Source organism: Marmota flaviventris, chromosome 14 (assembly GCF_047511675.1).
Source record: "Marmota flaviventris isolate mMarFla1 chromosome 14, mMarFla1.hap1, whole genome shotgun sequence".
NCBI lineage: Eukaryota > Metazoa > Chordata > Mammalia > Rodentia > Sciuridae > Marmota > Marmota flaviventris.
Window position 1 is genome coordinate 41,045,136 of NC_092511.1, and position 18,185 is coordinate 41,063,320.

Here is an 18,185-nt window from a genome sequence, read left to right on the forward strand (position 1 = left end):
TTTGTTTTCCTTGAAAATTGTTTAATTCTGTTTACAAAACACCAATAGACACCTAACACTCTACCCCCCTGTTTTAAAGTACATTATATACTTGATCGATATTTGAATATTTGATATTCATAATAAAATTAGGTCGATTTTGTTGTCTGTGTTTTATAAGTGATGAAAATGAGGCTTAGAGAGGAAAAATAACTTTCTTAATGCCACACTAATATATAGTGAGTCTAAGGTTTTAATGTGGGTCTATTTAACTCCAATCACCATGACCATTGGCTATTGGCTTTGTATCAAGATTTATTATATCCTGTGTACCAAGCTCTGTCCTCAATACAGAACTAAAAATAACAAACCCCTGCCTTCAAGGATCCTACATTCTAAAAGCAGTAACTAGTTAATAAATGTAACACAGCTGAAGAATTTTATAGTAGAAATAAATATTACGTCTTACATAGTTTCTAAAGAAAGAAGAATCCACTTTGTACTATTTTGGGGTAGAAGGACCCGAGTATTCAATAGTTGAATGTGCATCACTAACACAGCAAATCCTTGACCCCTCCCACCCCCCAAAAAATGAAGACTGTTCCCATCATCAGATTCTCTTCCTCCCTGACTCAGGCATCCGCCATGCCAATGTGGTAATGGCTTTCAACTCTGCATAGATCTCACTTAAGGCTAACTCCAGGGCTAAGCAATGCCACCTGATGTTTCCCCCACATTGAAATATACTTGCCTAGTGTCCTGCATCATCAGATTCCTATCTAAAAACAGACAGATTAGTTAAAATCATGTGACACTTTTAAATACTTAATGTTATTTATTTATTTATTTATTTTACAACAGGGCAGGGCCACTGAGAGATTTATCTTTGGCAAGGGGCTAACTTTTTTTGCACACTCAACTTATATGAAATATCTAACTGTCCACATAAGAAATTTCCTAGACCCTCAAGTTACCCTCTCAGGCTTCTATCATAAAACTCTTCCACATCTTTTCTACCTGGGGAAATAATGTCTTACTGTCACAGTAGCTACAAAATCATCCCCTTTTCTTGTGCCCATAGGAGCTTGGCTTTATCATCTCTAGCACTCTTCTCCCTGTTTTTTTTCTTGGGTATACGCTTTTTAAAAACCACTTCTTTCTGAGAATTATTAGAAATCTGACAATATATCTCTATATAATGTCCATGCTTGGGTGTGTCACTCTGTAATGTCTCATAAAAATATAGTCCCTTGATTTTAAATAGACTACAAGGACCAAATATCTTCCTAAAGCATGACTTTGTACAAACTAGATATTCCTGTTATTTAGTGCCCTTTTCATTACAATCTCCAGGAAAAAAAATCCATATAATCAACTTTTCCCAGCAAATACATTTTTTGCATATTTTTATATGAGACCAACAATTAGTGTTTGGCTATTTCTTTGTTTTCATCTGTTTACTATGCTCTATTATTGAGAATGATGTTAAAATATATTACAAAGTATCCATGGGTGAGCATCACATAAAATGTTCAAAAGTTGCCACATATTTTTTTCCTTTTCTTTTTCTTTCACTTTTTTAAGCACATAATCTGAACTCTACACAATGAAAGTTAATGACCTTTGCAGCAAGGTTTGAAAAAGCTCAGTGACATATTTGATAATGTGGAAAACAACTGTTTATTTGCATAGGTAAAGGGTAAGCCTAACTGAATATCCACATCCTTTCTCCTTCTTTCTCAGTGGGCTGGCTTCTCTCAAAGCAAGATCATAATTATTCTTTTTATTAGCAAGAACAGTCTCCCAATGCAGAAACAATGTGGAATGAGTTACCACAGTGTATCTGTCACAAAAACAGCCATATCACCATGAAGATCAAGTCACCAGCTTTTGGAAGGCAAGATCCCATTAGCTAAGCTGGCAGGTACTTTGTAGTATCTGGGAAAGGAATGGAGTTTTTGTTATTGTTGTTTTATGTACAGGATTCCAATCTGCCAAGGAGCTACTGAATAAAATTATGTTAAGTTCCTTGAAAATCTGTATATTTAAATATATGCCCCAGATAACTGTGGGGTGCTGGGTGCAAGGGCAGCACCCTGGGAACTACTGGGTCAAAACAAAGGTAATGAGATCAAGGTTAGCAAGGTACTTGAGCAGTTAAGATATCCTAATAGGGAGAAGAACTCTCAAGCAGCCTGGTTTAAAGAGCCATCCTCTTTAGTGGGCATGTCCTGCTTGAAGTAGTTCAAGAAAAAAGAAAGGAGGACTTAGCCTAATAGCTCACCGACATTATTCCTAAAAACAACAAGAGAACAAAAGGCAAAATGAATTGTCATCCCAGTCATCAGTTCAATTGTGGGTTTTCTTTTGGATCAAGTGGCTCCTTTCATCTTCTATTGCATTGAATGACTCCTAATGTATTTTCTTTTTGTTATTAGTGCATTATAATTACATCTAACAGTGGGGTTCACTGAGACACACTAATGTGTGCATGTTAACATAATTGGCTCCATTCCATTCCCCAGTACTTTTCCTTGCCCTCTGCTCCTCCCTCCCCAATGACTCCTAACTTTTATTGGTGCTTTTGAAAACCATGTCACTGGTCACAGAAAGTACAGATGGGTCAGTGCAAATCCAGCCACACTGCTGGGAAAGCAAATGGAAGTGCATTCCCTGTTGATTGTCAGTGAGATAATATATTCTTTTATTGAAACAAATAATCCTTTGAAAGACAGTCACAACAAGCTATCACATAATTCTTTAGGGCAACATAGCATGAAAAAGAGCTGTTCACTAAGTTCAGCAGAAGATTTTTGACTTCTGGCAAATTTTGCTAATGGCAATCTACAAAAATCTATGGTTCTTAAAACTAGGGTTTCCCTGCAAACTGGAATCACAATTGGCCAATTGAGGGATTTCCATCCCTCTGGCAGCACTTTATCCCAATCTAAATTTGATTGATTCCTTAAATGGAGTGATTTAATTTTCTCCAAATGTCTACAGATTTAATAATGCCAACTTCAGAAAATCAAATGAAAAACTGGGTCAGCTGACCAGGTAATGTAGGCCAAAAAAAGAAAAAAAAATTGTGCTTTAAAATTCCATGTAACGTGTAAGTTGTTTTGATTTTTCTGAATTATCTGAATTGTGTCTCTGTAGGATAATTCTATAGTCTATATCTTGACTATGTAATAAGAGAATTTTAAGATGAAAGAAAAGAGTCTTAATTCACAGCTCCAATAACATTCCTGCCCTTTACTTGGATATAAGTAAATACTCATAATTACTGGAGATTACTTTAACTGCTGCAGTTCTGAATGGGCTATATAAGGTGGCCACATGAACTTGGCAATTCATGGGCAAATAATCCAACAGAAAAGGAAGGGCTATAGGTGGTGTAATAAAACTTTTGTATAAGTAGGTATAATCTGAATGTGTAAAAAGTATGTTGAGAAAAATTAGTAGCTGCTCTCATCCAGGCGATTATGTTTCTTAATATCAAAAACCTTCAAAACATTTATTGAAAAAAGCTGTGGCTTTACACCATGTGTAACAATACCATGAAAAGTAAAATCTTCTTGAAGATTTCAGTAATAATGACTAGGAGTAAGATAAATTAAACCCTCTCTCCTCCTTCCCTCCTTCTAAAGGAGAAGAATAAGACACTGATTTTAAGCAAACTATGTCTTAGGCACTGTAATTTTGTTGATGTCTTTTAATTCAGAAATTCCCTTCCACTATAGTTCTCCATCAAAGTTTCCACAGCTTAAGACAGTTGGACTCCTTCATTAATCATCTGGATGAACATACGATTTTTCTCTATAAACTAGGAAAAAGTCAAAAGCCCCTTAGGTGTATAAAGCTATATGAGGATTAGAGAAGAGGGAGTCTGTTTCTCTTCATGAGAAGCATAAGATAAGCAACATGACCAGAAAATATGAGAACTTCATTCTTTAAGCCCACCCACTGTCACAAATTTCCAAAAGATACTTTCTGAAAAGGTCACAGTGAATCATGCTATTTAGGAGCCAAACTTCCAGAAGCCTCTTCCTCTTACCTAGATAGACATAGAGACATACAAGAATCAATGACTGTCCTCTTAAAGAACATTCCTTTAAGACTGCTTATGAGAGAAATTTTATAGGAAAACCTTGATCATCAGTGGTTTTAAGAATGGCTTTCAATGGGCATGGTGGTGCATGCCTGTAATCCCAGGGGCTCCAGAGGCTGAGGCAGGAAGATTTCGAATACAAAGCCAGCCTCAGCAAAAGGGAGACACTAAGCAACTCAGTGAGACCCTGTCTCTAAACAAAATACAAAATAAGGCTGGGGATGTGGCTCAGTGGTTGAGTGTCCCTGAGTTCAATTCCTGGTACAAAAAAAAAAAAGGCTTTCAAATCCCTTCCAAAATTCTCAGAGGCCTCCTGGATTGAACAAGGAACAAGAAAAATCAACAAGGTCAAATCTGCATTCTCTTCACTCCCCAGTTCAATGAGAAGACACCTGTTTTTATTGATTTTTATTTGTCCTTCATGAAGGATTTACCTTGGAGCAAAATGGAAAAAAGAAATTTAAAAAGTAGCAATCTATAAGAAAAGAAAAACAACATCAAAGTAAATTCAAAGAGAATAGTTGACACCTTTGTTTAGGCACTCATTCAGCCCTTCACTAAACACATATTGGGCGCCTACTTAAAGTCAGCCATTGTGTTAGGGGACCTTGAGATACATGAAGGGAAGAGTAGATATGTCAGCCCTCAAGGGGCTTCTATTCTGGTAGGAAGAAAACAGAATAAGTGAAAAAACAGAAAATTGTGTTAAAAACTAAAAATTACTATGGAGACAGAAGGGGACCCAATGGCGGTATTTAATAGGGTAGTCAGCATAAGTCTCACTAAGGCACTATTTGGCAAAATCTTGAAGAATGTGAGGATACTGAACAATAATTTAAGTATTAAGAATTCCATTATTTTTCCATTATGGGCACCTAAAGAAAAGTTCTTGATGAGCTTTTTCTTAAAAATAGAGTCACTAGATAATTAGTAGCAATCTCAACTTTTACCACTTTATGAAGTCACAAAAGGGAGACAAAAACGTAATTTTTTAAAAAAGCTTTCTCTCAATATACTTCTGGTCCATGAGAAAATATTTACCTCTCTGCCCCCTTCAACCCATAAATTTGAATTTAAAAAGCAACAATTTGTCAATAAACTCCTAGGTTTTCTCCAAGTAAAGTCAAGTTTATCTCAGGTACACCACTGTGTGCAAGACAAGCCTGAGTATTAAGAATTACAAACATACCTCCATTTAACACTTTATTGTATATTCTCTGTACTGTAGACATTAAGACACTGATGTTCAGTTAGGTGTACCCAAAAATAATCCCAGAATCATAAATGATAGGGTATGAAGGCAGAAGTTATTAAGATATTACTAATGTTTTGTTAAGCTTTTAGCAGTTTACAAATCACTCATTTTCAAAATCATTTAATTCAAATGTGCTGAACATATTTTCATTTATTTTTTATTAATGCTATTATTACCATGAATTAAAATTCTTCCAAGTACTTTTGCGATCTGCCATGTCACTTTTCCCTCAGTAATAGACTAATTTCACTTGCCCATTTACAGAAATATTCAGATATGGGAGGTTAAATTATTTGCTAGTCAGCAAAATTATTTGCTCAGTAAAGAGAAAATATGAGATCAGAACTCAGGTTTCATGACTTCATAACTCTTACCTCAACTGCACTGATTCCCAATTATAAGGTAAGAGCTGCCTTAAGTGGAAATTCTGAAAATGAGACGCAGTGCATGCTTTATAATACTGTGATTAGTTTCCTTCCCAGTACTTCCAAGTTTATTTTTTTAAGAATAAGATGAAGCCCTGTTTCATAACAATTAGCATAATTGGAAGGAAATCTTTGAAGTCTCCTTAAGCTGGTTATTCTTACAAGTTATTTCAGTTCAAAGTCTTCACAAGGTTTCACCTGTCATAATAAGAAATATCTTCTATCATGCTTTATAATTAAGAGTGGCAACATTATTTTTTTTCAGATGATTTGTAAAGTTCTCCCCTGCTCTAAAGTTCTGTAATTCTAATTAAAGATTTATATATCTTTAGCCTATGAGTTTATTACTATGGGAAATTATACTGTTCTTAAAATCACCTGGCCAACACAATTTAAGAAATAACCTCCTATGAGTCAAAGTGTTGATGTTGATTTAAAATATCTGGATTAAAAAGATCCATTATCAAGGGGTTAAAGAAAATAAAGACATGTTGGGGAAAGGATCACCCTTTTAAAACCCATAATATCATCATTTAAAAGTTTTTATTATTTGCAATATATTTCAGTAAAGCATCTGATGTTCTATTTATACCACTTCATCCTTTAAATTATTGGTCATGGAGAGTCCTTTCTATGTTCTTCGCTCAGGATATTTATCTACAACTGCAAGCATAAGAAAATTTTGGTTTAGTTGATTAGTTTTTCAATGTCATCATTATTTACAGAACATATAAAGACACAGGCAACTTCTCTTCACAGAGTCAACATTACAGAGGTACAATTGAGCTGGGACTTTTATAAGTAATAAATATAATGACAAAATTGATTTAATCTCAGAAATAGCACACACATACTCTTCAAGTAACTTTTTTTGGTTATACCCAAACTGGTGGACAAAAAGCTAAAGATACGTACAAAATAAATATTGAATAGTCACACAGCCTTCTATGTATATAATGTAAACAAAGTAGACATTTGATGTCTAATCATATAAGGTAAAATTCTGGTCTTTCCAAGTTCTGTGGCTATGAATTAGGAGCTTCTAGTACTGCAACAGTAGAAGTCAATTAACAGACAGTTGAAAGGATTGTTTTTAGTTTGCATATGTACTAGACATTTCAGTCCAGTGAGGTTTTGTCAACATTCACCAATTTTTCTGAAGAATGCTGAATCTAAATGAAGAAATATGATTTAGGAATCCATATCAAAAATATTATATTTCCTTAAATTAGTTCTGTGCCAGAAAGAGTAATTTTTTTAAGTTATAAAACAAATATACATCAGGATTCTGGCAAATGGAAGTTGGGTACTTCACAGAGAAATTGGCTGGCTATATGGCAACATAGGAGTTGAAAGATAAGGAAGATCATGGAAACTACTATAGTCTGGATGTTTGTGTCTCTTCAATATTCACTTGTTGAAATCCTACCCCAGATGAAGAATCAGGAAGTGAGGCCTTAGAAAGGAGATGAGGTCAGCAGGGCAGAACCATCATGAATGGGATTAATGCCCTTACAAAAGACTCCAGAGAGCTCTGGTGCCTCCTTTCATTGTGTGAGGATGCAGGATGAAGACTACTTGAATGGACTAAGATAGAAACAAATGACAAGGTAAAGGCAGCAAGTATCCCTCCTCCCCCGAAAAATGCCAAATGTTTTCTTTGATATAAGGAGGCTGATTCATAGTGGTATAGGGATCAGGAGCATGGGAGGAATAGAGGAACTCTAGATAGGGCAGAGGGGTTGGAGGGGGAGGGAGGGGGCATGGGATTATTAATGATGGTGGAATGTGATGATCATTATTATCCAAAGTACAGGTATGAAGACAAGAATTGGTGTGAATATACTCTGTATACAACCAGAGATATGAAAAATTGTGCTCTGTATGTGTAATAAGAATTGTAATGCATTCTGCTGTCATATAAAATAAAAATTTTTTTTAAAGGCAGCAAATAGTTTCTTCTCCAAATATTAATATCAAATCTCTTTTAAGAACAAATGCAATAGAATATGAATTGTGATGTGACATAAAAGTTCTGAAGCACATAATGATATTGAGTATTGCTTATGAATAAGTTGTAGAAGAACCAATTTATCTAGGTATAATTCATTTGAAGAAAAATCTATTTTTATTTTCCCTCTAAATGATTTTAATTTGAGGTCTCTGTCTACATTTCACTAATACTGGAAGGCTAATGCACCTCAAAACTCTGTAACTATTTGCTTGCCAGTTCTACTTGTAAGACTGTAGCCTTCTAATATCACAAGGGTCCTGAATAATCAAACAATAAGTGTTCATTTGAGTCAGTGAAATGGACATTTATTTTGCAAATATGGTATAGGATTTATACATGCAAAATAAATATATTTATTTCTTAGATCAAGACTTATATTTTGACATTTCTAAGAGCTTACCATTCATATTCAATTTAAATATAGTTCTTCTTGCACATAGAAAGTGAAACAATAAGGTTAATTAAAAATGGAAGAAAAAGAGACCACCTAAGATAGCATGACATTAGATCTAAATTTCAGGGAAAAGTCATTGTACCTGTTGTCTCATGAATAGTGAAAATTTGAAAGTAAAATCTATTTATTTATTCCTGAGACAATAAGGGACACACAAAAATACTGAAAACCCTTAAACATGAAAAACAGTGACTTTATTTCTTTACAGACCCAATTCTGTGCATGTGCTAAGGCATATGAAAGTTATATCAGAATGATGCTTTATTAGAAAGAAATATAGTTTAAAAGAAATAAAGTTTGCATGAGTTTGCAGCCAAAAAAAAAAAAAAAAGAAAGAAATATAGTAGCTTTGAGAAAGAATAAGAATGATAGGAGACAAAAGAACGTTTAGAGACAGAGCAATTTCATAAAACCTTTTGTAACAGTTCCTTTTGGTTATTTGAGTAAACTTCCTTTTGCCTTTTCAGCACTTACTTTGTTCATTTCAATCCTTTCCACTTCTATATTTACCTTCCCCAACACCCCCAACCCCTGTCCCATTATACTTAGGTCATGAACACGGCAAATTCAAGATACAGTAAGAAAGTGTCCTGGAAATACAGTGGTCAACAAAAAACACAAATTCCTGCCCTCAGGGAGCTTACATTCTACTAGGAAAAGGTGACATTAAATATAATTGCAAAGACAAATATGTAATTACTATTATGATTGCTGTGCAGGAATAGTATAGGCCTCTAATCAAAGCACCAATACTAATTTAAAGTGTTTAATATACTCTTGAGTTATTAAACACCTATTATGGCTGAATCTACATATATAAATAAATTCTTGATTTAGTCATTTATTTTTCTCAGACAACTGTTAAAGTAAAATATAAATAAATGAATAAATATTGAAATAAGCCACTAAATATACAAAAAGAAAAAAACACAAGAAATTTCAAAGCAAAGAGACAAACAAATTCTAAGTAGAAAGCAGGAAAAAGATAACATTATCAGTTATCCTAATAATAATAATACTGACAAATTTCAATAAAGACTTTAAACAAAATTTCATCAAGACTATTTGGAATCCATTTACCCAAAATCAACAATAGTAAAGTTGACTTTGGATAATGTGTCTTCAGCTCTTTCAAAGAAAGTTATAATTCATTGAAATGAAATTTATGCTTAATCAAATGCAGGTAAAGGTGACATAGCCTTATTTAGAAATTATGGACTCTGAAGTTTGAAACAAAATAACCAATTGAAAATAATGGGCAACATGGCCGGAGGGAGAAAGCCTGTGTGTCCTTCAGTGTGATTCTGCTACCACATAGCAATGATCTCCAGTGTATCCAACTGTCTCACATGTTTGTGTTATGTACAGATGATAATATATTTTGCAGTTTTCAAACCTGAGACATAAGAAATATGTCTACATAATGTCCACACCAACTCTGTAAATGTACCTCACAGAATGATATCAGTGAGAAAGGAATAGATAGGATGATGAAGGCTACCAACAGGATTGTTCTTTCTCATGTGTTATATCATTTTACTAAACGAATTGTATTCATAGATCTCTGAGCATTTGAAAATTTAGAAAATATTAAGAATTCATGCAGAATTCAAGGTGTGAACACAATTTACTTCTGGATTCACAAAGAAGACATTAGTCCACAAAGGTTATTTCCAAACCCCACTGTATTCACTGCTCCAAAGAGAAGAATGGTGTGGAGAAAAAAATGATCCAGGATTACATTGTGTTGTAAAGATTTGGGAAAAAAAGAGTTTATAACACAAATCAGTTATTCCTACGTTGGCCAGGTTTAACATCTATTTTATGCATAACCTGACAGAGAAAGCTAAAATATGACATAGTTAGGCATTTTTTGCCCCCACCAACAGGTGAGTTATTTAGCCACAAGAGACTCTAATTCATGTATACCTTCTCTGAATTCCTACCATACTTTGTAATACTCTTAGAACACTTCCATTCTGTTATTTATTCCAACTTGCCCACATTTTCATTTCCCTGTCATATTGATACTCCTTGAATGTGCTGCCATGTCATAGTCCTGATATTTTGCTGTAGAATATAAATTTGTTAATTTGCAATAAAAACTGACTAATAATGATCCTCATTTTTAATATATATACACAGATATATCCAATTAATCAACATGAAATGAATGATAAACACTCAGTCCATCTTAAAATCTTCTTTTCCCATTTGACATCAAAAAGCATCTTGGTACCATTAATAATAGAAGAATGCAATGAAAAAAATCAAATTCTTGTCCTCTGTAGCTTTGTGCTGATTGAGGGACAAAATTTGAGGAAAACAGGTAAAATGAAAATATAATGTTTTCTACACCTGCCAACAGAAAACATTTAAGACTAACAGTAAAACTGAATGAAGTGACACTCAACGTTAATTACACCAAACAAATATCAGCTAAGCATAAACATGAACTATTCCATATGTAGAGTTAAACGCTTATAATTGGAAAATTATTTTAAGTTACTTTTTCACAGAATAATGAATGTATTAGTGTGTATACCTAGAAATTTTGTATGTATACACACATTCATACAAACATATACTTGCACATATACAAATATATTTTCCTAAGCCAGCAAAACAAAATATATGCCATCCTGAGCCCATGTAATAACATGGTTAGAACTACTACTTTAGAGTAAGCAAAGGAGAATTCGACCTCAAATAACAGTATTTAGGAAGTACCCCAAATAGTACACACAATCTTTAAAAAAGAATGACACATGCTGCTATTTGCATAGTTGCTAGACTTGAAATGTGATTAAACTATATCATTGGAAATGGTTGACCAAAACAGAAACTGCAACAGAATACGTTACTGACTCAAAACCTCCTAACAGCATTTGTTTCTAAAGCTCTATTTTACACATTTAAAACTTTGATCGCATTTCTTACTTATTGCTTGGCTCATGTTCAGATGCTTTTTCAAGCAGAAAAGTTTCCCTGCTAGACGACACAAATGTGAAAGTGTAGAACTGTGAGCTTGGGTCCCGATTCACCGTATTAACAACTTAGAGCATAAAAAAAGATTCATGGAATTCAAGGAAGAGATACATTCCAGTATTAAAATAATGATAATAATGTTTTTAAACTAGAGTCTAAGGACATGTTCACTAACACACTTTAAGAACAGTAAAAAGGCTATCCTGTGCATTGGCTACAGCTGCATGTCACCTACTTCATTTTCATGACAATACTAAACACAATGCAGATGGTTCCAAATGGCAAATTAAACATGCTTCTGAGTTTTGTACCAATGCCAAAATGTACACATGCCTGACTTACCAAATGATGTAGGAATATATTGCTGGTTGATAATGTCCTTAAAGCTAGTATTCATAAAGATAGAATGGGCTTGTTTCAAGTCTCTGTTTGTCTCTTTCACAATATTTCATTTTTAGATCACCATGTGATTAATGTGTACATATGACATTTAGCAAACAACAGGGTGATGAGCCTACTGCATACCATTTTGGTGCTGTACATGCTTAGACTTACATCTCAATACAGAATGGCTAGGGCAGGTGTGTTCCACCAATGTTTGAGGATGATTTATTTATGGTTACTGCACTCATCACTTAACTACCATTAAATGGCACTGTCAAAACTGACATCCAAACCTGGAGCTAATTTCTAAATATACTAATTATATAAGCAGCTGACATGGAACAAAAAAAATCACTCTAAAAAGCAAAAGGGAAGAGGATGAAGGAGAGTGAAACAGAAAACATTTGATGAATTTATCTTACCTTAAATTCACAAATATACATTAACACACATACCTACCTCCTAGTGCCCATTACCAATGCCATAAGGTCTACATACATTTGCATAATTTAGACACTGTAATTCATAAGATAATATTAGGAAGAAATAAAATAATGTAATACCTTTACTTTTACCTATGCATTTGATGAAATGGGTCCATGAAGAAAGGTTTTCCAGACAAATAGAATAAAGAGGAGAAAAACAACAATAAGAATTATGAATATATGTAAATGCACCGCTCTCTGAAAACTAAACAATACAAGACAAGAAAGTATAAGTAAGGTTTTGAAGATAAATGGCTATGCAATCAATACATTCTGAGACATTTGTCCCTTTTTAAAGGCAAGTACATGCAAGGAATCAGATGGCCCATGCTCATTTTAAAAGACTGCACAAAAGAAAGATACGCAATGTAGGTAGTGGGAAAATTATTGACTCCATGTCACAATACACTCAGCATTCTAGAAGCCAGAAGCCAGAGATGTCTATATGTCCCCAACTGCCATGCATGGATGAAAAATGGACTCTTTTTGACGTTGGTTAAACTGAGAATCTTCTTTCAGATATTAAATTACGATGGTTCTTGCTTTTTGTTTTGTTTGTTTTACTATAACCACACTTAACTGCATATGCTGATAAATGTACAGAAATCTTCAACCACAATTTCTTAATGTCTCATTTATTTGCAGGTATTATAGTGCAAGAAATGAAGGAAAATAAAAGTCATAGGAGCAAACCAAAACAAAATCAAACTAACAAATAAAGGGGAGGAAAACACATAGGAAAAAAAAAAAAGGTGAACAAAAGTTATGTCTTTAATTTGCAGCCAGATAATTTGCAAGCATTTGCCCAAACTTTGCAGTGATGGTTTGAAAGCAGCTACAGAACAATAAAACACTGAAAGCAGAGTGGAAAAGGAACAGAGCCCATACCTTGGTCGCCCATCATCAGGTGCGCCAGACCTTGAAGGGAAACAAGAGCAAAGTCAGCAATAAACAAGGGAGCATGGGAAGGCAGGGTTGTCACAGTGACAAAAATGTTCAGTGACAGACATCTTGTTTCCTATGAGACATGTCTGTATCACAGAGGCAAATCAAAAAGCATTCTTTCAACCACCCCTGGTTGGAATGCTTTGGGGGCAAAGAGTTCTAGAACTGCAATTTAAACACTGGCATATGCTGCACTGTGTATATTTTCTATATATCAGTTGGAACAATCCAAAGTATGAGAGTACGACTCAAAATCCAACCAATCCCTTAAATATTACATCTGCCCTTCATGCCCTTTTGTTGAGATTGTTTTGAATACCGCCCTCAAAGGGCTTGTCATTCTTCAATGATAAAATCACATTTTTAAAAACCCAAAGGACTACCTGAAACATGGGCTGGGTCTGATCTTTTTCCCCTCATCAAAAAAATGAGCAGTTTAATAATTAAATGAAAAAACAAAAAAGATCCTTAGTCACATTTAAATGATAATGCAGAAATGTCTCCTTGTCTGACACATTTAGCAATTGACTAGGCTTGTTCAAATACAAAAAAAAGAAAAAGAAAAAGAAAAAAAAATTAGACATGCAGTTTTAGAATTTACTACAGAATAATGTTTTTAAGGAAGAATAGATCACCTTTAAATAGAATCCAGTAATTTTCCATGGAGAACAAAATTATTTTGCATTTTCTGAAAGGTTATTTAAATGCTAAACTATAAATTAATGTAAGTATTTAAGACATATATTATGGATATAATTACATCAAGAAACATTCCTAAAAGAATACTGAACTCCCTTTATTTAAATTATTTATTTCCTGCTTGACAGTGAAATTAAGATTGAAGATAACTCCTTTTTCTTTTCAAGAATATTGCAAATGCTCTTTGAAATATTTCTCTCATTAAGACACTACTTTTTAATGAAAGACATAAATCTTAGTTCTTTACTCTAAATTAAAAAATAAAGCTATTTATAATCAATGTATATTTCAAGAATTTTGGAAAATGTTGGAGCAATATAAGATACATACAATAAATTTAACATTTTTATTTTCAATTCCTAGTGCTATTTCAAAAATACTTGAAACTATTTTGAACTATATAACATTTTGCACCAATACTAAATGTAATCTGTAGTTTCATAAAATTTTAGTTATATTCAAACATCCTTGTAGGGAAAATATAATTATAAATTATCTTATAGTCAAATATAATATGGAAATCATTTAATACATTAGTTTGGTATTCTTTCAACCTCTGGTTGGAATGCACTGGGGGCAAAGAGTTCTAGAACTGCAATTTAAACACTGGCATATGCTGCACTGTATAATCACTGTGTTTCTTTAGTGATTTTAACAAAAAAATCTTCACACAGAAGATTACAATTTATGATCTGCTCATGATTCGTGTTGTATACAGTGAAGAAGAGTGACTGATTTGTCCAGGTTCTATAAGTTTTCACTTAACTTTACTTTTAAAACTACTAATCATGTTTCATAATAATGTTTTTATAGATTAAATCCTGGAATTATCTGTGATAATTTTAAAAGCTCTAAACTTTAGCAAATAAATTTAGAGATTTCTAAGAGTGGTATTTAACAAATCCCCAAAGTATTCACATTCTCTTGTGAGATTTCCTCTAAGAGGAAAAAATTTCCCCTAAGATTGCCTCTAAGAGGAGCTCAGCCACATTCTCAAAGTAATATTATAAACAGGGATGTTAAAATTAGGATTGAATAAACTTTATTACACCTGTTTATGGCCTACCATGAGAATCTTATCAAGTCTTTGTATGGAACATGTGTATCTGAGGAGAAGCTTTCATGCTAAGTAGGCTGATTTTAAAGCCCCTTGGAATGCAACTAGATTTAAAGAGGAAAAAAACCAAAACCATGGAACATTTTACAAGATGGTTAAAAAGATGCAAAAAGGGTTGAAAAGACATCATTTAGAAATGACTTTCAAACTCGATTCATGTGCACAATATAAATGAGACCAATTTTAAAAGATATCAGGCCTTCAGGGTAATGTCATCTTTATCAAGTGTATTCTCACATGCAATTAAAATTATATGACAAAAAAACAGAAGCCAAATGCTGATTCAACACTTAGAAAAGCGTGATGTATGTACAATCTCTTTGAAGTTTAAAAAACAAAACAAATATTCAGCATCAACTATAATTCTGTCGATGAAAGAAACACAATTATGATGTTGAACCCTGCTACTGATCAATTTTGTGTTACCATGAAGAGTTATTTCTTGGAAACAAAAAGTTGGTAAGTTAATGGCTATTTGTCTGTAAATTTGGATGGGGAGTCTTTTTGTAAGAAATCCTTTCTTCTGTAGAAATGTTCATATTTTTACAGAATGACTATATTTCAAAATATAGTAGCAAAATAAGCTAAATACTGTTTTCTGATATATAAATATTAATTAACTGCTTATGCAAGGACTGTTAATGCTGTGACTATATAAAATGATGTAATTTATGTAAGATAAAACCTTCCCTTTCACAATTCTTTTGCTATACCAAGTTCTTTTTTGTATGCTTATCTTTTGAAGCTTTGGTCAGAAGTACACTGATAATTGATGTTCTTTAAAAATAAAAAAAAATATTGAACTATCTCTCCAGGACTCTACAGGAAAATGCATAACTTTCTGAAAAATCCTTGATATAGAAAATTTAAGAAAATTTGAATAAAATAGTTTCCACAGACACAGAATATGACAAATATACTTACCAACATTGACATCAGAGTGCTGTGGGCTTTCATTTCCATTGGCCAATGACTTATTTTTAATCTACACTTATGCCTCTTACTTAGAGTCAGTATTTTATTCTGTGTTCTGTTTATAAGTCAAAACATTTGAAACAAAACAATGGACTTGAAATGATACAATGCTAAACATTTCCAACAGAAAAGAAGAAATCATTTTGATCAAGATTAAAAAATGAAGAAAGGGTCATGCACTGTGTTTTGAAACTGCAAAGAAATGCTTTCTCTTCTAAAATAAAAAGAAGTAGCACTGTATCATTTTTCCATATAGAACACTGCAGTAAGCATCCTCAGGTTCATGTGGGATGCTGAAATCCATCAAAGGTTGGACTCAAGACTGAGGGTGTTCCATATTCTCGGGGCTGACAGGCATGGGAGTGTGTGTGTGTGTGTGTGTGTGTGTGTTTGTGTTCTATATGAAAAGTGATACATAACCCAGACACCAACCAACGTTCAGAAGGAAGTTCAACTTACCGTGGACATTCGAGGCACACTCTATTAATACTAAGAAATAAAAGGCAAATGAGAGTTGGAAAATAAGGTAGAAAGCACCCACCTTCCACATTGTTGTCTTCTGAAAGCACATGACAAGGAGGAGAGAAAAGGAAAAACATTGATTAAGCAGCATGCAGACTGGACCTTGCCTTTGCATGTCTTCCTCATGCAAGGCACCAAACACATCATGCAAGTGCTCCATCACTACCATTCCAGGGGGAAACAAAGTCACAGGGGAGCGGGTTCCCTCCCACTGGCAGCATTTACAGGTTGTGAGACAAAATTTCAGGATTACTGCCATGTCCTGAACAAAGGGTTTTTTAAAAGCATTTCACTGCCCAGTGTAAAGCACGCATTACGGTTATTACATGTCGCTGGCAGGGACATTCTAAACAATTATTTTTAAAAGCTTCTTTATATTTTAGCAATTCTAAAAGGTCCTATTTCTATCTATTGATTGGGACCTGGATAAAAGAAAAAGTCCACTGGAAATTTCACCTGAAGTTACTCCAGTTCTACTAGATATATTATCCTTTAGCCACTGCTGCCTTCTAGTATTTCTAGTAATTCAACTGATTTTCTTAAAACAATACAATGCAAATGTATGCAACTAAAAGCACAGTTTATTATTATAGCATAGTCATTTTATTGCAAAGGATGGCAGTTTACTATAATTTATTAAAATGCTAGCTTTCTAAGATGTTGAGTAAAACAGTGACCATTTTAAGGGAAGCTCATGAGGAAGCTATCCATCAGGCAAAGCTGATCAAGGTTTAATTGCTCTGTAATTCTACTTAGGATATCAATGTAGTTAAGCTAAAACAAAATTAGGCAAACTCTTCCCTTGTATTTCCATATATCTATATAATATGTATATATATATATATATATATATATATATATATATATATATATATATAGTATATGTATTCATATTTCTATGTGTATATATGTGGGTATATTTACAAACACATATAAAAGCAGATTATGTGTATGTTTCCTACACATAATCCATTTATAAGTACATGGGGTTTCAACTGTTACTAGTACCTACTAGACAATTCAAGTGCTTTTCAAAACTCAGACTGGCAATTGTACTAGACATGGAAGGGGCAGCTGTCTTAGGGGTATAGGACAAGAGCAAGGTTTCAGTACTTATCAAAAATGTTTCAATAGTTAATTATACACACATGGACATTCTAGTCTCATCATGATATTTTGCTTAATTGACTGTATTTTCTAAAGTGGTATTTGAGCAACAGTGTTTCTAACAATAAAACAACAAAAAGTATAGAAATTTGAGAGTAAAAAGTATAAATACATCATTTCATTACATTCAATGAATAACTTTGTTAAAGGGCACTGTTACTAATGAATTAAAAATCATCAATTTTGTCTAAACTATATTATCAGGAAACCAAAGTATCAACACAGACACATTTATTGATGTAGTGTTAGTTTATGATAGAGACTTGGTAACTAATGTGGACCTAATGTCTTTACACAGTAATTGGTTTTCCAGAATTTACTTGAAAGAAATAGCAAAAAAAGTGATTTGAATATTTGGTAATATTCACTTCTAATTTGTTTTTTGTTTCCAGTCTCTCAAATAAGGAATTAGACTGAAGTTGTTACTTTTCAATGGCAACTTTAACATAGGATAAATATTAACAATTCATTTTATCAATTTATATTGGAAATAATACTATTTCAATGTTTAAGATACAGTTTAGTTTCCCATTAATTGCCCTTTAAAATTATATTTCTTCTTTAAGATGCTTTAAATAAGATTATTTAACATGTATAGTAAAGTAACAAAATTTGGGAATAAAATCAGGAAATTCTGAGGAGAATGTAGGGAAAAGACAGTCTGT

At 33.3% G+C, this 18,185-nt stretch overlaps 1 protein-coding gene across 6 annotated transcripts in view; it reads right to left on the reverse strand.

Moving 5' to 3' along the window:
* The window catches only part of Nrxn1 (neurexin 1), a 1,089,464-nt gene that overhangs the window by 972,805 nt on the left and 98,474 nt on the right, over positions 1 to 18,185 (reverse strand). For 4 of the 6 annotated variants that reach the window (XM_071601559.1, XM_071601557.1, XM_027934346.2 and 1 more), the window contains exons 2-3: positions 16,373 to 16,390; positions 12,984 to 13,013 (exon numbers count right to left, since the gene is read on the reverse strand). The exons of 1 other annotated variant lie outside the window; for it this stretch is intronic. In XM_071601559.1, coding sequence (XP_071457660.1) covers positions 12,984 to 13,013; positions 16,373 to 16,390 — 48 coding nt within the window. The remainder of the gene's footprint in view (positions 1 to 12,983; positions 13,014 to 16,372; positions 16,391 to 18,185) is intronic. One more of the 6 variants, XM_071601558.1, reaches the window with a different exon arrangement.